General features: G+C 36.9%; 2 protein-coding genes across 3 annotated transcripts; both read left to right on the top strand.

Annotated features, from left to right (window-relative positions):
- Positions 1-1,914: 1,914 nt before the first annotated feature.
- Positions 1,915-9,327, top strand: LOC119997817 (protein tesmin/TSO1-like CXC 5). Of its 2 annotated transcripts, none has more exons than XM_038845017.1 (8): positions 1,915-2,753; positions 3,774-3,878; positions 4,558-4,735; positions 5,510-5,863; positions 6,324-6,427; positions 6,523-6,617; positions 7,659-8,084; positions 8,198-9,327. In XM_038845017.1, exons 1-8 carry the CDS (start codon positions 2,371-2,373, stop codon positions 8,380-8,382), a joined length of 1,830 nt encoding a protein of 609 aa, XP_038700945.1. In that variant the 5' UTR covers positions 1,915-2,370; the 3' UTR covers positions 8,383-9,327. The 2 variants fall into 2 exon arrangements, with proteins under 2 accessions (XP_038700945.1, XP_038700946.1); XM_038845018.1 differs by having other exon boundaries at positions 8,225-9,324.
- A 413-nt stretch (positions 9,328-9,740) lies between these two features.
- On the top strand, positions 9,741-14,584 carry LOC119997818 (putative esterase YitV). The gene is made up of 13 exons (XM_038845019.1): positions 9,741-10,038; positions 10,457-10,536; positions 10,647-10,727; positions 10,910-11,035; positions 11,117-11,203; positions 11,756-11,809; positions 12,132-12,222; positions 12,302-12,372; positions 12,461-12,530; positions 13,139-13,191; positions 13,495-13,588; positions 14,003-14,100; positions 14,324-14,584. Exons 1-13 carry the CDS (start codon positions 9,750-9,752, stop codon positions 14,411-14,413), a joined length of 1,284 nt encoding a protein of 427 aa, XP_038700947.1. The 5' UTR covers positions 9,741-9,749; the 3' UTR covers positions 14,414-14,584.
- Positions 14,585-15,491: the final 907 nt, after the last annotated feature.

Genomic DNA, 15,491 nt, shown 5'->3' with positions numbered 1-15,491 from the left:
CTAGTAGAAAGGGGCTAATTAATACTAGTGAATTTTTTAGTAATAGTAACTCTATCTATTGAAACCTCCTTAGGGTTAGAGTTCGAGAATATTCATGTCACCAATATATTGCTTTGAGTTAGAACATATTTTGTTCTATTTACCAATTTGCAACTATCATCAAAGACCAAACCAGTCCAAATCCTAGAAAAAACTTTGTCTCAAATCGTGTTCGATGAAACTTTTTTTTTAATAACTGAAAATGAAATTATGCAAACTTGCTCTTTGGACATCCAATGTGAACAACGTAATAGTAGTGCTCAAATTGCGCAACGACAACCAAACAATTGTCATTCGAAAAGTTTCTAATTAGTCATTTAATAGAATAAAACAACACGCTAAGATTAATATTTTACATATGTTTGTCCCAAAGTATTCTATTTTCAGCTAATACAAAACTGGGTAACAACACGTTTCTCTGCCCCGCCCTAAGGTATCCAGGAACAAGTTATTGGTCGTTGGAAAGTTCTCCAAATAAAAGAATTCAAGTATTATGCTGGCTGATACCCTGTTCTGTTCTGTATTTCCGGCCAATTCCCTGTCTAGGATGGCGCTCAGACAAATCATGGAAGTGACATTAGTCATTTCGACTAAGGCAGCAATATTGAGGCTACTCTTATGCATGGTATGACAACATTATTATACATATTTGATGGTACACACGAAAAAACTTACTAGTGACACATTGGCACTACATATACACTATAGGTATTTATGATCTCATCGTCTACCTTATTGTAATTAAAGCAGTTAATTAGTACTAATTTTATGATTTATACTCATGGTTTTACCTAATTTCGAGGTCCCTATGCCCTATTTGTTTTTTGGATTCTTGCAATTGTGTGACGTACATTCTCATCAGCTTCAATAATAATTTACAGTATGTTTGTTAGCAAATGGGTTATAATTAACTAATGTTGTTTAAATTTATATTTATATTTCTCCTTATATATTATTGCTGTATATATTTTTGTAAGAATACACGTGATGGATTTTCGATTATGTTCTCGTAAACTCATGTAACCAACCCTAAACTTCTAAGATAAATGCTCGAATGATAATGATGATGATATTTTATAACAATCAAGGAGTTTGTCGTAGTGTTTGGAGATCTTGGCTCGTATGAATAAAAATAAAGCTATTACTTATTCTAGATAAGTAAGTCATGGTGATATCATAATTTATTCTTCACAAATGCTTAATACACTCTTTAAAAAAACTAATACATTCTTAAAATAAATACTTAATACATTTAACTGCAATTTAACCCACAAAAGTTTAAGGTCACAGTAACATAAATAGATTGTAAAGGAATCATAAATATAACTTTAATAAACGTAGATCCAAAATTTTTTCTGTTTTTGTATAAAGTTTATAGTAAAACCATATCACGTTATTGGAATATAACTAGCTAATTTATCTTCTGCAGATTTTGGAATATTTTAATGACACCGCATTCAAATTCTATTAACTAATTTATACACATTAAAAAAAAAAAGATTCACAATTTAATGTCGAATTGTAAATAAATATCTTTAGTTTTATTTATAAACCCCTCTCGACTCTTGAGAGCTTTACTAGATTGAATGGATCCAGCATGTCCAGTGTAAAGTAATGAGAAATACTGCCAAAGTTGTCTGTTTCCTAATTTTGACCATCCGGGAACGACGGCGTTTCATCTTTGTGTTTCCTTAAAAACAAAACAAAGTCATTGTTAGATAATATCACAAAATTTTAAATTTCATCCGTTCGTTTCAAAACCCTAACTCCAAACCAAAATTCATCTAGGTCGTACACGTGTACATTCACCGCGACTTCCTTTTATTTCCGACTCCTATTAGCGCCAAATTCCACTCCTATCGCTTACCCTGGAAATTGGCCTAAACCCTTCGTCAATCCAACGGAAATTAATCAACATCTTGCCCTTCTATCGGATATCGGCCGTCTGAATTAGGTTTTAATTTCACCCGTCCGATCAATCCCATAATCATCCACCCGTCGGATTTTCATATAATTAAATTTGAAATAATCTCGGAGGGAGAGAAGTGAAGGAAAAAAGGGAAAAGATACTCAAAAGCGTCTCTCAAATCTCTCTGCGAGTCCGTACCAGTCGAATTCCTTCGATTCCGATCAGCTGCCGGAGTCAGATTGCAGTCACAAGGACACTGTATTGTTCATCATTCATTCTATCGCTCTACAAAAAGTTTTTTAGCTAAAATCTGAACCTGCTAGTCGCTATTCTTATCGTTGAGCCTTTCGTTGACGAGTCGAATTTTTGTAAAACTGGATAGGCGTTTTTCTGAAGGCCATCGTTTGTGCTTCATAGGATCAATGGAACAAGGCGAAACTATTTCCGATTTTACCCCAAAGAAATTGGCGAGGCAGTTAGATTTCACGGCAGCTTGCCGAGCGTCGGCGAATCCGATGCTGACGGAGAAATCGAAATTGCAATCGAAGATCTCAATTTTGGAGTCACCGCAGCTGCAGTTGAGTTTAGGCTTGCCCTTGGCAATGCAGCAGCCACAGTTCCCACAGGTGCAGCCGCTGCCACAAAGGCATTCTCCTTTGAAAATACAGTTACAGTCGCAGTCCCCGTTGCAGGTGCATTCTCCAATTCACTCAATGGCGAAGCTTCAAGTGCGGCCGCAGCAGTCACAGATTGCTCATCGCGTGCCTCACCCCGTGCATAAGCTCGTGCCGGCATTTCAGGCCGTGTAAGTTTGATACGAAATTATATGTTTTTCATTTAACTTGTATGGAGTGTCTTTTTCTTGATGGCTTTTTCGGCCAATTTGATAGGATCAGACAATTGGCGTGAGCATGAAAATTTTAAGAGCATTGAATTTTGTAGACAATGATGATGTCGGTGGCCTTCTTTAGATGTTTCTGGGGTAAGAGTATGCCAATATTTGTTGCAGGGTGTGACTTTCAAGAAATGGTTGGGCTTTTGTTAAAAGGATAGTATTAGCATTTGATTTCAGCAGCTTTTTGAAGAAAAATTGGATGAAACTGGTATAAGTTGATTGTTGGGAAGCATATTTATAAGTTGTCTCTGAATATCCAAATAAAGGATAATATTGAAAGAAAATTATTGCAATAATTATGGTTGTTTGACCAATATTTCAGTTGATTTTGGAATTTTGCGGGAAACACTTGTAAAATTATTTTGTGCCTTAAATAGCTAACTAGATCATTGAATCTTATTACTTTCCAAAAAGTGTAATGAGGGATTCACTTGACGACTGAGTACTTTAGTGCATTATAATTGATAATGATTTATATTCTGCAACAATATAAGTTCTTGAGGTTTCTAATTTTCATGCCTCAAGTTTCTCGGCTCTCTTAACCATTTTTTACAGAATGCTTTTGCTGATTGACTATATTATCCTAGCTAAATTTACTTATTGCTCTGGTTTGATGCTATCTTTGGTACTTAATAGTTTATTCTAAGTGGAAAAGATTTTCCAATTGCTCATTTCTTTTCATATCTATATCAATACAATATGCGATTATTGTTTGGACTAGTATTCTCTAAGCTATATGTTTCACTCAATGACCATTAACTTTTCCGTTAACCTATTTTTAGGATATGATGTGTATCTCAAATCAGAAGTTAAAACACTTTACTTACATGTATTTAATTGTTTGTGCCACGTCTCACCATATACTTTCATATGAGTACAAAATGCGTAATTATTTTGTCCATAACCCTGAAAGTTTGTGTTTTGCTTCAGGAAGCAAGAATCTCCTAGACAACCGCGTGGTAACATTGACGGAAAAGATGGTACGCCTAAGAAACCAAAGCAATGTAATTGTAAAAATTCACGGTGCTTGAAACTGTAAGTATATTGCCTCATTTGTCTTAATTTTGACCTAATAAAAGACTTGATTGGTGTTTTTGTTGTTAGCCTTTGGGAAGTTTAAGCAGGAGCACATTAGCCTTTTTATTTCATTTTGGGGAATTAATTTACACTCCATCTAGAGGTTTATGGTGATTGTTAACCATTGGCATATGTAGTCCTTGAGAAACTTGTCCCTTTACTGTTGAAAGTTTGCTTGTGTGAAGACTTTTTTCAAAAATTTTGATTGTGTGAAGTTTTTGCACAATAAGAAGAAATGTAATACATGTTCTCAGTGAGGGGCTGGGAACACCATACATCTCTTAGATCATGTTCTATTAGGATGTATTCTTTTTATATTCCATATTCTTTTTAAAATTTGTTTTCTTGAATAAAAAAAGAATTTTATTGAAACAGGTAACAAGATGGTGCAGTGAAAATTTCTAAGAGGTCAAAACTATGAAAGAGCTTGTTTTATGACATGTCATTGTAGTAATTCAGTTGTGTTTATATTCCACAATTGCATTTCTTTAAATGATGGCTCTATTAACCTTATTGAGTTTTTGACTCCATTTTGCTTTCTGTATGATATAACTGGAGCGCAAGTTTTCTTTTCTTTTTATTTTCACAACTTTGTATGTATCCCTATCAACCATAAAGTTTATGATTCAAACTCTAGGTACTGCGAGTGCTTTGCTACTGGAATTTATTGTGATAACTGCAATTGCATAAGCTGTCTAAATAATGTGGATAATGAGAGCGCAAGGCAAGAAGCTGTTGGAGCAGTCTTAGAGCGCAATCCAAATGCTTTCAGACCAAAAATTGCAAACAGTCCACATGGATCTCGAGATGCTAGGGTATGTAATCATCTTACAATTTCAATTTTGGAAGAAATTTTCTTTCTTTTGATGGTATACTTGGTTTGTCTTTAATCTAATGGGGAAGTAACATTGATCGAAGTGACTGAATTTTTGATATGAGTATGGTTTTCTTTCAGTTCTTTGTCCATGCTGGAATCAGTTACCTTGACGCTATTGTAAAGATTTATCGCCTTGTCGGCTTGTCCATATGCTTTTATTGTATGATGACATTTTACATCTATTATATGGAAGTATCTTAAGAACGTTTGAATTTAGTTAAGGGCATCTGCTTTGCGTTGGATGGTATTGAGTATTTCTATTTACTATAGTTATACACGATTTTTTGATGGGTAGCTTCTCTAATTTTGAATAAAAAAAGTTTTATGAATGTTATTGTTGCAACTCATGTCTTACTATTGCAACATCTCTAATTTTTTCTTGTTGTGATGGTTCTTTTTTATTTTCCTACCTTGTCTTACTGATCTTTCTTTCAACGCCTCTTGAATAAGTTGAGCAATCGGGAACAAGCTAAATTTGTTAGTGCGATATACCATGTCCATTTCCGGTCATTGGCTAGAAGTGTAATTAGTGCACGGTTTTTTTTTTTTGAATGCTAAGTCAAGTTGCATGCTTTCTTACTCCTTTAAATGGGATATGTAAGGATATAAACTATATCCGGAGCAATGTGGCCTAGATGTCATGTTGGATTCAAGCAATTTATAATCATGCTGTGATTGGTAATGCATTTATAATACGTGAAAGTAATTCCAGGAAGAAGCTGGGGAAGTTCAATTGGTGGGAAAGCACAATAAAGGATGTCACTGCAAGAAATCTGGTTGTCTCAAGAAGTATTGTGAGTGCTTCCAAGCTAATATTCTTTGCTCTGAAAATTGTAAATGCATGGATTGCAAGAACCTTGAAGGAAGTGAAGAAAGACAGTCTCTATTTTGTGGAGATCCCAATGCCATGACCAACATGCAACAGGCTGCCAATGCAGCTATCAGTGGGGCCATTGGGTCATCCGGCTATGGCAATTCTGTTGTATCCAAGAAAAGAAGAGGCGAGGAAATGTTAACCATGGCATCCAAAGATCTATTAAATCATACCACTCTACAATTTCAACAGGTGCTTCTTTGTCCTACTCGTTATGACGTCCTTGAAGTTATAGTATGTAATTAGGCTGATTTGAACCATTTTTTAGTATTTTGATTTAAGTTCATTCACTTTGTGGTGAAAATAATAAAATTCTATCCCTTATCGTGTCGTGTGCTGAACAGCTTAATTCCTGATTTTTCCTCCATTGTGACAAAAGTTCATTATTTTATTTTGCTCTATGTTACTTGGACGAACATAAGCTGTTTATATCTTATTATTTACCACATAGTGTTTTTTTGTCTCCTTTTGATTGCATTATCCACATGAAATCAACTCTGAATTTATTAGTATTTTCAGCATTTACGAAAATCTCATAATCTCTCTACTCCTTTAAATTTGGTATATTTCCATCTTGGCTTTCTGTTTCCTGTTCCTCTCAGTAGAATGAATCAAGAAATGTCCTCCATAATTTGAATTTCTTAATTGTCAGGAAACTTTTCAAAAAAGTCCCAAAGCCTCCTCTTCCATTATCTCTGCCCCTGTTTCTCAAAGGACTAATGCATCAGTTTCAAGATCCTCAAAGCCCACATACAGGTAAGTGTTTGTGCCAGTCTTCTACAAGTGCCTATTTGAAGCTTTTTCCTGCTTTCCCTTTTAAAGCTAATTTTCATAACTGCTCCTGGCTGAAGATCTCCACTGGCGGGCATCCTTCAACCTCAGGACATGAATGAGCTATGCTCAGTCTTGGTCATAGTTTCAGAAGAAGCTAGAAAGGCACTTTCAGGTATTCACTGAAAAACACAAATGACATTATCTTGTTTCTGAGCATTTCAATATAATTTCTAATATTGATCTAGTAAATAGTTATGAATTGATTATAACAACTTTTCGGATTTACTATGTCTAACTGACTTGGCGGTTGGCACCTGTAAGCCTATAAGATTTATGGTGAACTTGTTTGCTGGTAAAAGACTATTGTCAAACATCAGTCACACTTCAAAAATGAGTCCTGGTAGGAGGTTATCTTATCATATGGGGATATTTACTGCATTCATATGTATTAAGGTTGCGTAATTCGTATTTTTTGACAATACGAGTAAAGATGTAACTCTGCATGACAGAGAGGGTGAAAGGCTGTGGATTCTGGGACTACAAAATAAGACATAGCTGAATACAAAGTCCTCTTTAGACTTCGCCGCTTTATTCCAAGCAGTAGAAGCTTCTTAAGTTCTTATGAGACACAAACTTGTGCTGAGGCAAAGTTTCTGAATTGTGAACACATATATTAACTTCTGATTGAGTATTAGTTGACTTCTACTAGCTAGTTTGCCATTTGTAAAATTTATCCCTCTCTTGGTTGAACACATGGACATACATTCTTCTTCTAGAATGAGGGATTTCTTGTGATATTCTATGACTACGACCCTCCATTTAATGGATTCCAATTCCAACTATCTTCTTATATGTATTCATGTAGTCAACCCAAAATTGTTCTGAATCAGAGGGTTTGATGATTATAGTGAATTAGCGACGACGATGATGATAACTACGAAACAAAGTTCAAAATTTGTATCACTGTTTCTCGGTTTTATGTGCATGACATGTGACTAGTGTAAAGTAAGGTTTAATTTCATAAGCAACCTTTATGCCTACCTCCGTTGACACTGCTTTAATTATTATTATTTTTTTTTTGTGTATTTAAAAACTACACATCCTGGTTGATTCGCCATAATTTGTTAGTCTATGTTTCTATGAAGTTTAGTGAAGAAGAGATCAAATGTTCTTCTTTTTCTCTCTCTCTAATACTTTGGGTTAACCTTGCTAGAAAAAAGAGGAAAAATGGATGAGAAAACTGAGGGACAACAGAATACCCGTACCTTTTCTGCTTCCCCTATTCAAGAGAGTGAAGATGGTTTGGAAGGACATGGTGTTCACAAAACTTTGCCAGAGAACCGTTTGAGTGGGGACCAAGCAGCTAGAGATAAATGCAGCAATGGCGGTGCAGATGAAGGTGATTTGCAAAATAAAAGGCCAATGTCCCCTGGAACACTAGCACTTATGTGTGATGAACCTGATACAATCTTTACAAGAGCGGCGTCACCAACTACGGTAGCAGAACATTGTCAAAATAAGACTCAGAAGTTATATAATGGGCATGAGAGCTCGGAGGTCTACGTAGAGCAGGAAAGGCTCATCCTAACCAGGTTCCGGGATGTTCTCCATCGACTGATTACTTTTGGGAGCATAAAAGGTTAGTTTCTTTTGGGATCTTCTCAATCAGCTTATTACTTCTGTGCCAACCAAGCATTTTTCTATTGACGATTTCCAATTTCGGGTTTTCATTATCTGTCTTATACATGGAAGATTGGTCCTTATGCATTCATATGGCAGAAACGTGTTCTCCAGTCTCCCAAAAAGGATCGGGGAGCCAGCAAGAACCTATGGGGAGAAGCACTATAAAAGCCGAAACTGTAGCAGAAAATCACAAGGAGGCTTGCAGCTATGGCTTTGCAACATCCCCTTCTGTTGCGACTGCTGAAAATGTGTGAGACAGTCATTCTTATCACTTCCGCCTTTAATAATGATATTCCTACGGAAGTTCCAAAACCTGTTTGTTCCCACAGGGGAGATTAGAATTTAGAACCAATACGAAGAGTGGCAGTTGGGGCGAAAACTGATAGGGTGGTGTCGACATATATGTGGCTTGTGATTCATCCCCTCTTCTTGACGGGGCTTCGAGCTAGAGCCCTAAATACCGAGAAATTCAATGAAATAATACTAGCCTAAATCTCATGATACATATTTATAGAAGTGTTCTTTGGATTTCACGATGCTTTGCCGTTGTAGAGTTATGTCGTGTGTATGGCCTATATGTTTGGCGAGTTAAAACCAGTTACTCTAATTCAGCAGGATCTGCTCTTAAACATGTTTTTTTCCACACATGATCATGCTCCTTTTGAGAACATCAATGAAATGGAAAGAAATGTAAAAGCTTTGGAACCTTCCTGAATTGGTTTTTAGCACCAGATGTACTATCAGTGCATTGGTTTTTAGCTGTTGAAGGAACCTTCCTGTCTCAGGTAAATAAAGTCGCCTTCTGGGAAAAAATCTGGACTTGGAAGAAGCCAAGTTACATATATAGAACAGAAGATCTATGGTGCTCTGCTTCTTAATAGCTTGTCAATGCTGTCATTGATAATAGTATGACTTTCTTGCAAGATTTGTAGCAGTAGCAATGAGTGTAACATAAAGCCAGGCTGTTCAAGAAGAAAATGACCTTTGATAGGGGTGAACTTGGCAGCATAGCCATATTTAACATTTGATTGCACTGAATCAGAGGGGGGAAGCACGCAGTTTTGGAGGGATTATGCAGTTAAGTCTCCTTTTGAAAGCCTAAACAGGACTTACAAGAACCCAAATTAGAAATGTACGAAGCAAGAACGCAACACTGATGATGGTAACTTCGTTGCAACTTCCTATCCTTTTTTTTAAAAAAATTATTATCAATTGGAGGAGCTTCAGCTTCCTCCCACCTTCCCTTCTATCATTCTCAATTTTAAAACTATTTTTTCACTGTATGATTTCTTTGATAATATGTGATCACCTCTCCGCTGAACAATTGAAAAAAAGAAAAATAAACCAACTAAACTTAAATAATTCAATCCCCTAATTAAGATGATTAATTTTACAAGCAACCCAAATAGATTACAACTCTTTCCCATTTTATTTAAAAGCCTTTTGTCTGCCAACTAAATTGGAAAATCTTATCGTCAAAAAAATAATAATTCAAAGCAGATAAAAGAATTGCTTCACTCCTCCGTGTGTCACGTTGTCCAACATGATTACGCCTCATAAATAAATAGTTAAATATGAAAGAATAGTAAATCACTTTCTTTCTTTCTTTCACAGGGAAATTATGATGATGGTTGTTTCTGTAATCCCCCGCTGTAGTACTCTTCTTATATCTACGGTAGCAGTGATATCGCACGTCAACGGAATCCCCCACGTGCCACAGCAGGAACTTCACACGCGTGAGTACCCTCCAAAAACCATCGCCTATAAATACAGGACTCGAAGGATCGTCAACGTAATACGTGTTCCTGAATCTGCAGGGACCAAAATGCGGGGAGAATTAGCAGTTGTTCATGCCGAGACGGTTCGATCAGAGTTTCTCAATGTTCTCCGCAGCAGGCGATCTGCTGAAGGTTCGATATAGTTTTTTGTGGTCTGTTTGGTCGGCGGGAAAAAGAGAAAAAATTAAGGAAAATTGTGAGGATTATCAGGTTTCAAAAGTTTTTTAAGCCTCTGTCTTACACTGACTGGGAACAGCTACAAATAAGTAGCGTAGAAAAAAAGTAATAGTGAAAGAAAAACGAAGTAATATTCAATTGTCGCCTTGTTTGGTCGCTGAGAAAGTGTGAGAAAAGAAAATTGAGATGTAAAAGTACTCGATATTAAATAGTACTTGAACTTAAATTGGCGATTTAATTTTTACAAGCAATTAGAGACGTAGTTGCAAGTAAATGATCTATTTGCCTAATATTGCTATTTGTATTTTCGTCACTTCTGAATTCTGATCGAGTATGTCTGTTTTCTGTTTTGAAATTGTGGCGTTTCTCTCAGTCCCGCTATCTGTGGAACCTGCAAAACCCGTGGCGCACCCTCTGTACCAGGATGCAACCACGCCAAACAACATCAGCGAGGTTCAATATGCTATCCTTTATTACTTTCAAGATGATCTACTTTCTTCAATTCCATCACTGCCCTTATTGGTCAGTACTTGATGAATTGACGTACGATTTGATTGTTACAGGCAATGGAGTCTTGTCCGAGGGAGAAGATTGGAAATCTTAAGGATTTGCTTAAGGAGGAAAACCTTTACTTGATTACTGAGGTAATAAAGCTCTGCAGTCCTTGTGCATAATCTGTCCAACATAGGGAAATATAGCCTTTAGTGACCATTTCTACTTTCAACTGTTTTGGTGGTCATGCAGCCTCCATTTCTTTTTTCTTCATACCTTCACATGCAGGGATTTTGTGTGTATAATGCATTCATGTTATGTTGGCTATTGCTAGGCAGGAGAGCAAGGACGTCTGCCTGTATTGATTTTGAGCATGAAAGAGAGCAACCTTAGAAGGCCTGCTGTAGTTTTTCTGCACAGTACAAATAAGTGCAAAGAATGGCTGCGACCATTGCTTGAGGTAGCTTCTCTTGTGGATTTTCCCAACTATTAGCTTGGCTTTGAAAGAGACATTTTATATGTTTTCTTTTCCTTCTTTCAGGCATATGCTTCTCGGGGTTATGTAGCCATTGCTATTGATTCTCGCTACCATGGTGAACGCGCCAGTAGTAAAACCACCTATCGAGATGTGAGTATCATATGCTAAATCTAGTGTTGAACCGGATTAATTGTACTTTACTAAACTACCTAGGAAAAGGGTATAGATATTTATGATCTGTGTATAATTTGGTCTGACGAGTTTGAAGTCAATATCTCTCTGCTGTGGCATATGCACTGCTGCGGAATTTATATTAAATTAATCGTTTGTTTCAAGTAAAATAGAACTCTAGGAAAAGTCATAATTTTCTGGTGTTTGTTTGAAGGAGTTTCCCTTTACATATTTGCAGAAAACATATGATGAAAACCTAACAATTTTCCCTCAAGGAAAATATAGATTTTCCAAAAGCTTGATTTTCTGTGAAACAAATTACAGAGATTTCATGACTCTTAACGACTGTCATCTTCCACTGGATTGAGAGAGTATTCAAAGTTATGTGGTACATGGCTTCACTTGCTTTCCTATAATTTTTTGATTATAACCCAATGTAAGGTCGAGTATGGAATCCTAGTTCTTTTTCAATTATTAAATTTTCTCTCCTTTTAAATTTTATTAGTAACCTGGTGTGCTATTCACATGTAGGCTCTCATATCTTCATGGAAAAAGGGTGACACGATGCCATTCATATTTGATACAGTAAGTTCTTCGTATATCATTTTGCTCAATGCATATGGACGTAACTGAACTGTTAACCGCTGCTTGGGGAGTTGATAAACTGAATTGCTATCAATTGTATTTTGTAAACTTGTTCTCCTTTCTTAATTGTTTGAACTATATTACAAAAGAGTCATGGTTGATCGGTCAAAATGTTGTGATTTAGTTCCACTCTGTTGATGGAGAGAGCGCTGTACAATATTTTCATTTCTTCAAGTATAGTAGAGATTAGTCAAATCATTTTGAGTTAATTGTGAGAAATCTTTTATTGATGACAAGGTGCTTAAAACTACGATAACTGCAGGTGTGGGACTTAATAAAACTAGCAGATTATCTCACTGCAAGGAAGGACATAGACCCCACCCGAATAGGAATTACCGGAGAATCTCTTGGAGGTTTAACTATTGAAATCTAGAAAAATTATTGTGAATCTATCTTTAACATTTGTACCTTATGTACTTATATTCCGTCCAGGAATGCATGCATGGTTTGCTGCTGCTGGTGACACCCGCTATTCTGTGGTTGCCCCTATAATTGGTGTTCAAGTACGCTTGACTAAGTCACAACAGTTTTTGAAGTTTACGCAAATATATGTTCCATACATAACTGAATCTCCATGCAACATTATTTCAGGGGTTTCGTTGGGCAATAGATAATGATATGTGGCAAGGTCGAGTTGACAGCATAAAACCTGTATTTGAAGGTAACGCAGATAACAATTGTCGTTTTTCACAAGAAGCTGCTTTGAGTTTGCTTCGGCATAATCTCCTTACAGTTTGCTCTTGTAATGTTCAAGAAGTACTAGATATTAATCCTACTTTTTGATGTGTTTGGGCCACACCCGCCTTTGATATATTATTCTTTGCATCCAAAAAAAAATCTCTCTTTTTATCACTTAAACAGTTGCTCATTTTGCTCAGTTTACGCTGTTGGTAAGGTAGAATTAAAATTATATATTTTTTGAAGAGTTTCTTTTTAAATCAAAAAAATGAGTGATGGAAGTGAAATTTAATGAATCAAGATTGGCCAATTATAACATTGAGCGGATGCTACTTGCACTTAAAGTAGGTTGTAGTTTGGATAGTATGTTTCTAGTTATGACTGGTATGTCAGGCATGCCGCATGTGTGTGGTATTCAACTCTGACCTTGAACGCTCCTTGTGTTTCTGCAATATGATTGTAGCTGTTATAGTTTATGCTTGTCCAATTTGTGTAGCTTTTCTCCTTTCCTTTTCTTTTGGTATTGTTGTTGTTGTTTCTTTGCCCAGGCTTTTCTGTATTCCCTCCGATTAGCTGCTGTTGTTGTTGCAGAAGCACGGATTGACCTAGGAAAGAGTGTCATTGATGAAGAAGTTGTTAAGAAGGTCAGTTAAAATTTTGAAATGTTGCAATTGCTCGAAAAGTTTTGATTGCCAACAAGTCGATATAGGTTTTTGCAATTCCCTGATTTCATTTTCTTTCAAGTTGGCTATTTCCTGACATTATTAGTTAATTATTGTTAAACAGTTCCGGTTATGCTGTATTTTAGTAGCATTTCGTTGCAGTTTTTTTTTTGCCCCATTCGGTATTGCTGCTAAATCCACTGTCCTTTGATACCAAACTTCCTATTTGACTTTTCTATTTCAAAATGCATGTTAATGTTGAATTATTTCTGATGGTTTGACTAGGTTTGGGATAGGATTGCTCCTGGCTTGGCATCTCATTTTGATTCACCATACACAATTCCAGCAATAGCTCCCCGTCCTCTGCTGATTTTGAATGGTATTAACTATTTCTTTTATAGGAAGACCATGCATCAAATGGTCCTCTGGCAGTCTAGGTGTGAAGATTAGCGGATATTTGGGTTTGAGAATGAATCCAGATTTGTGATCAAACTTCTCTTTGAACTGGTTGAAATTTGATGCGAGAAGGGAATGAGTTGGAATGTGCTGTTTGCGAGAGAAGTAGGGTTTATAATGTTTGAGAGTGATTAATTGGCTAGGGAGGGCAATGTTAACGAAATTGCGGTTTGTAATTTAAAAAAAAAAGAAGAGAAGAGAATCAAGGGGTTTGTAATTGATATTAAAAAAAAAAAAGGGTTTGATAGAGTCATAACTGAAATAGGTAGATGATTTTATAACTTCGATTTAGCGTTTACTGTGGATTTGTCACAAAATTTCAAATTGAAATCTACAGGTGCGGACGATCCCCGTTGTCCACTCGCAGGTTTGGAGATACCAAAATGTAGAGCTTCCAATGCTTATAAAGAAGCGCATAGTTTGGATAAATTCGAGGTATGTGCTTATTGTGCCATGTAAAAGTATCATCAGAAGACACAACCAAATTTGCCTTGTTAAATTTTTGGTGTTAAATTAAAACTAATTAGCAAAGCCATCTCACCGTAGTCGAGGCATCTCTATATTCCGGCATCATCAATTCAAATGTAGGATTTTTCAGCTGTCATATATTTATTTTATTTTTTCCCACGACATTTTAATGTTCTCCATAAATATGCAGCTGATTGCAGAACCTGGAATTGGACATCAGATGACTTCATCCATGGTAATAAAAGCTAGTGATTGGTTTGACAAGTATCTGAAGCAGTAACATCCCCAAAAAATATGCATATCAGAACCGATATCTTCATGCTCAGAGTCATCCCTAAACCCTAAACTCGCACTGCATCTAGAAGACCAAATATCGACACATATTTGTTAAGCATCATTATCTGTGTAATATAATGGAAATAAAAAGTAACATTTGCATACTTTTTGATAATGTGGAACTGCGCACAATGCCTTCATGGGCCAATGCCTCCATGAGTTGTAAAATGGGCCGGCTCAGCTTGGCCCAATGCCTCCATGGGCCGGGCCGGGCCGGGCCAGTCCATCTCATAACAAATTGTGGGCCAGCCTTGCAAACCTCAAATCCTATGGTCCAAGAACCGGCCTAGCTGGCCCTTGGGTAAAATGGGCCGGCCCAGATGTGGCCCAAATCCTTCTTGAGCCGGGCCTGTCACAAACCCCAAATCAGCAAATCCTATGTTTAGGGCCTTTGGGAAAAATGGGCCGGCACAGCTAGGCCCAAAGGTGGCCCAAAGCCTTCATGGGACTGGCGTCAACGGCCAGCCCACAAAACCCAAAAGTCAAACCCTACGCTTAGAGCCCAAAGGCCCTGGGTAAAATGGGCAGGCCAAGCCAGGCTGGCTCAAAGCCTCCATGGGCCAGGCCAGCTTCAAACCCCAAATCCTATGTAGGGCCCACGGCCAGCATACTAGAATCTCTCTGGAATTTAGAGAAATAATTCATTCCACACAACCAACCAGAATTATTATTATTATTATTATCTTTTCATCTAGAGCATTAAAAATTCGGAACTCAAATTTACCCTCCCATTGGCATGGCAGCAAGTCTAGTGTGCATTCTTCCCATGGCCTGGATATCACCAGAGCGTTAAGAGATTCCCTGTAAACGGTATGGAAGAACCTATCAGGAAGAAAACATCATTGCGTGCAGGAAGAGCAATGTTGCAAAAGTAAATTCCCCATAAGAGCAAGAAACAGGAATTGACTTGTCAAAGCCTGAAAAAACACCTTTTAAGTCAACTATGGTTCCCCAAAAGTAAATTCCCCATAAGAGCAAGAAACAGGTATTGACTTGTGAAAGCCTGAGAAAACACCTTTTAA

The sequence above is a fragment of the Tripterygium wilfordii genome, chromosome 4 (genome assembly GCF_013401445.1).
Source record: "Tripterygium wilfordii isolate XIE 37 chromosome 4, ASM1340144v1, whole genome shotgun sequence".
Taxonomy (NCBI): Eukaryota; Viridiplantae; Streptophyta; class Magnoliopsida; order Celastrales; family Celastraceae; genus Tripterygium; species Tripterygium wilfordii.
The sequence above is the reverse complement of the archived record's forward strand: the minus strand, read 5'-3'. Positions and strand labels throughout refer to the sequence as shown.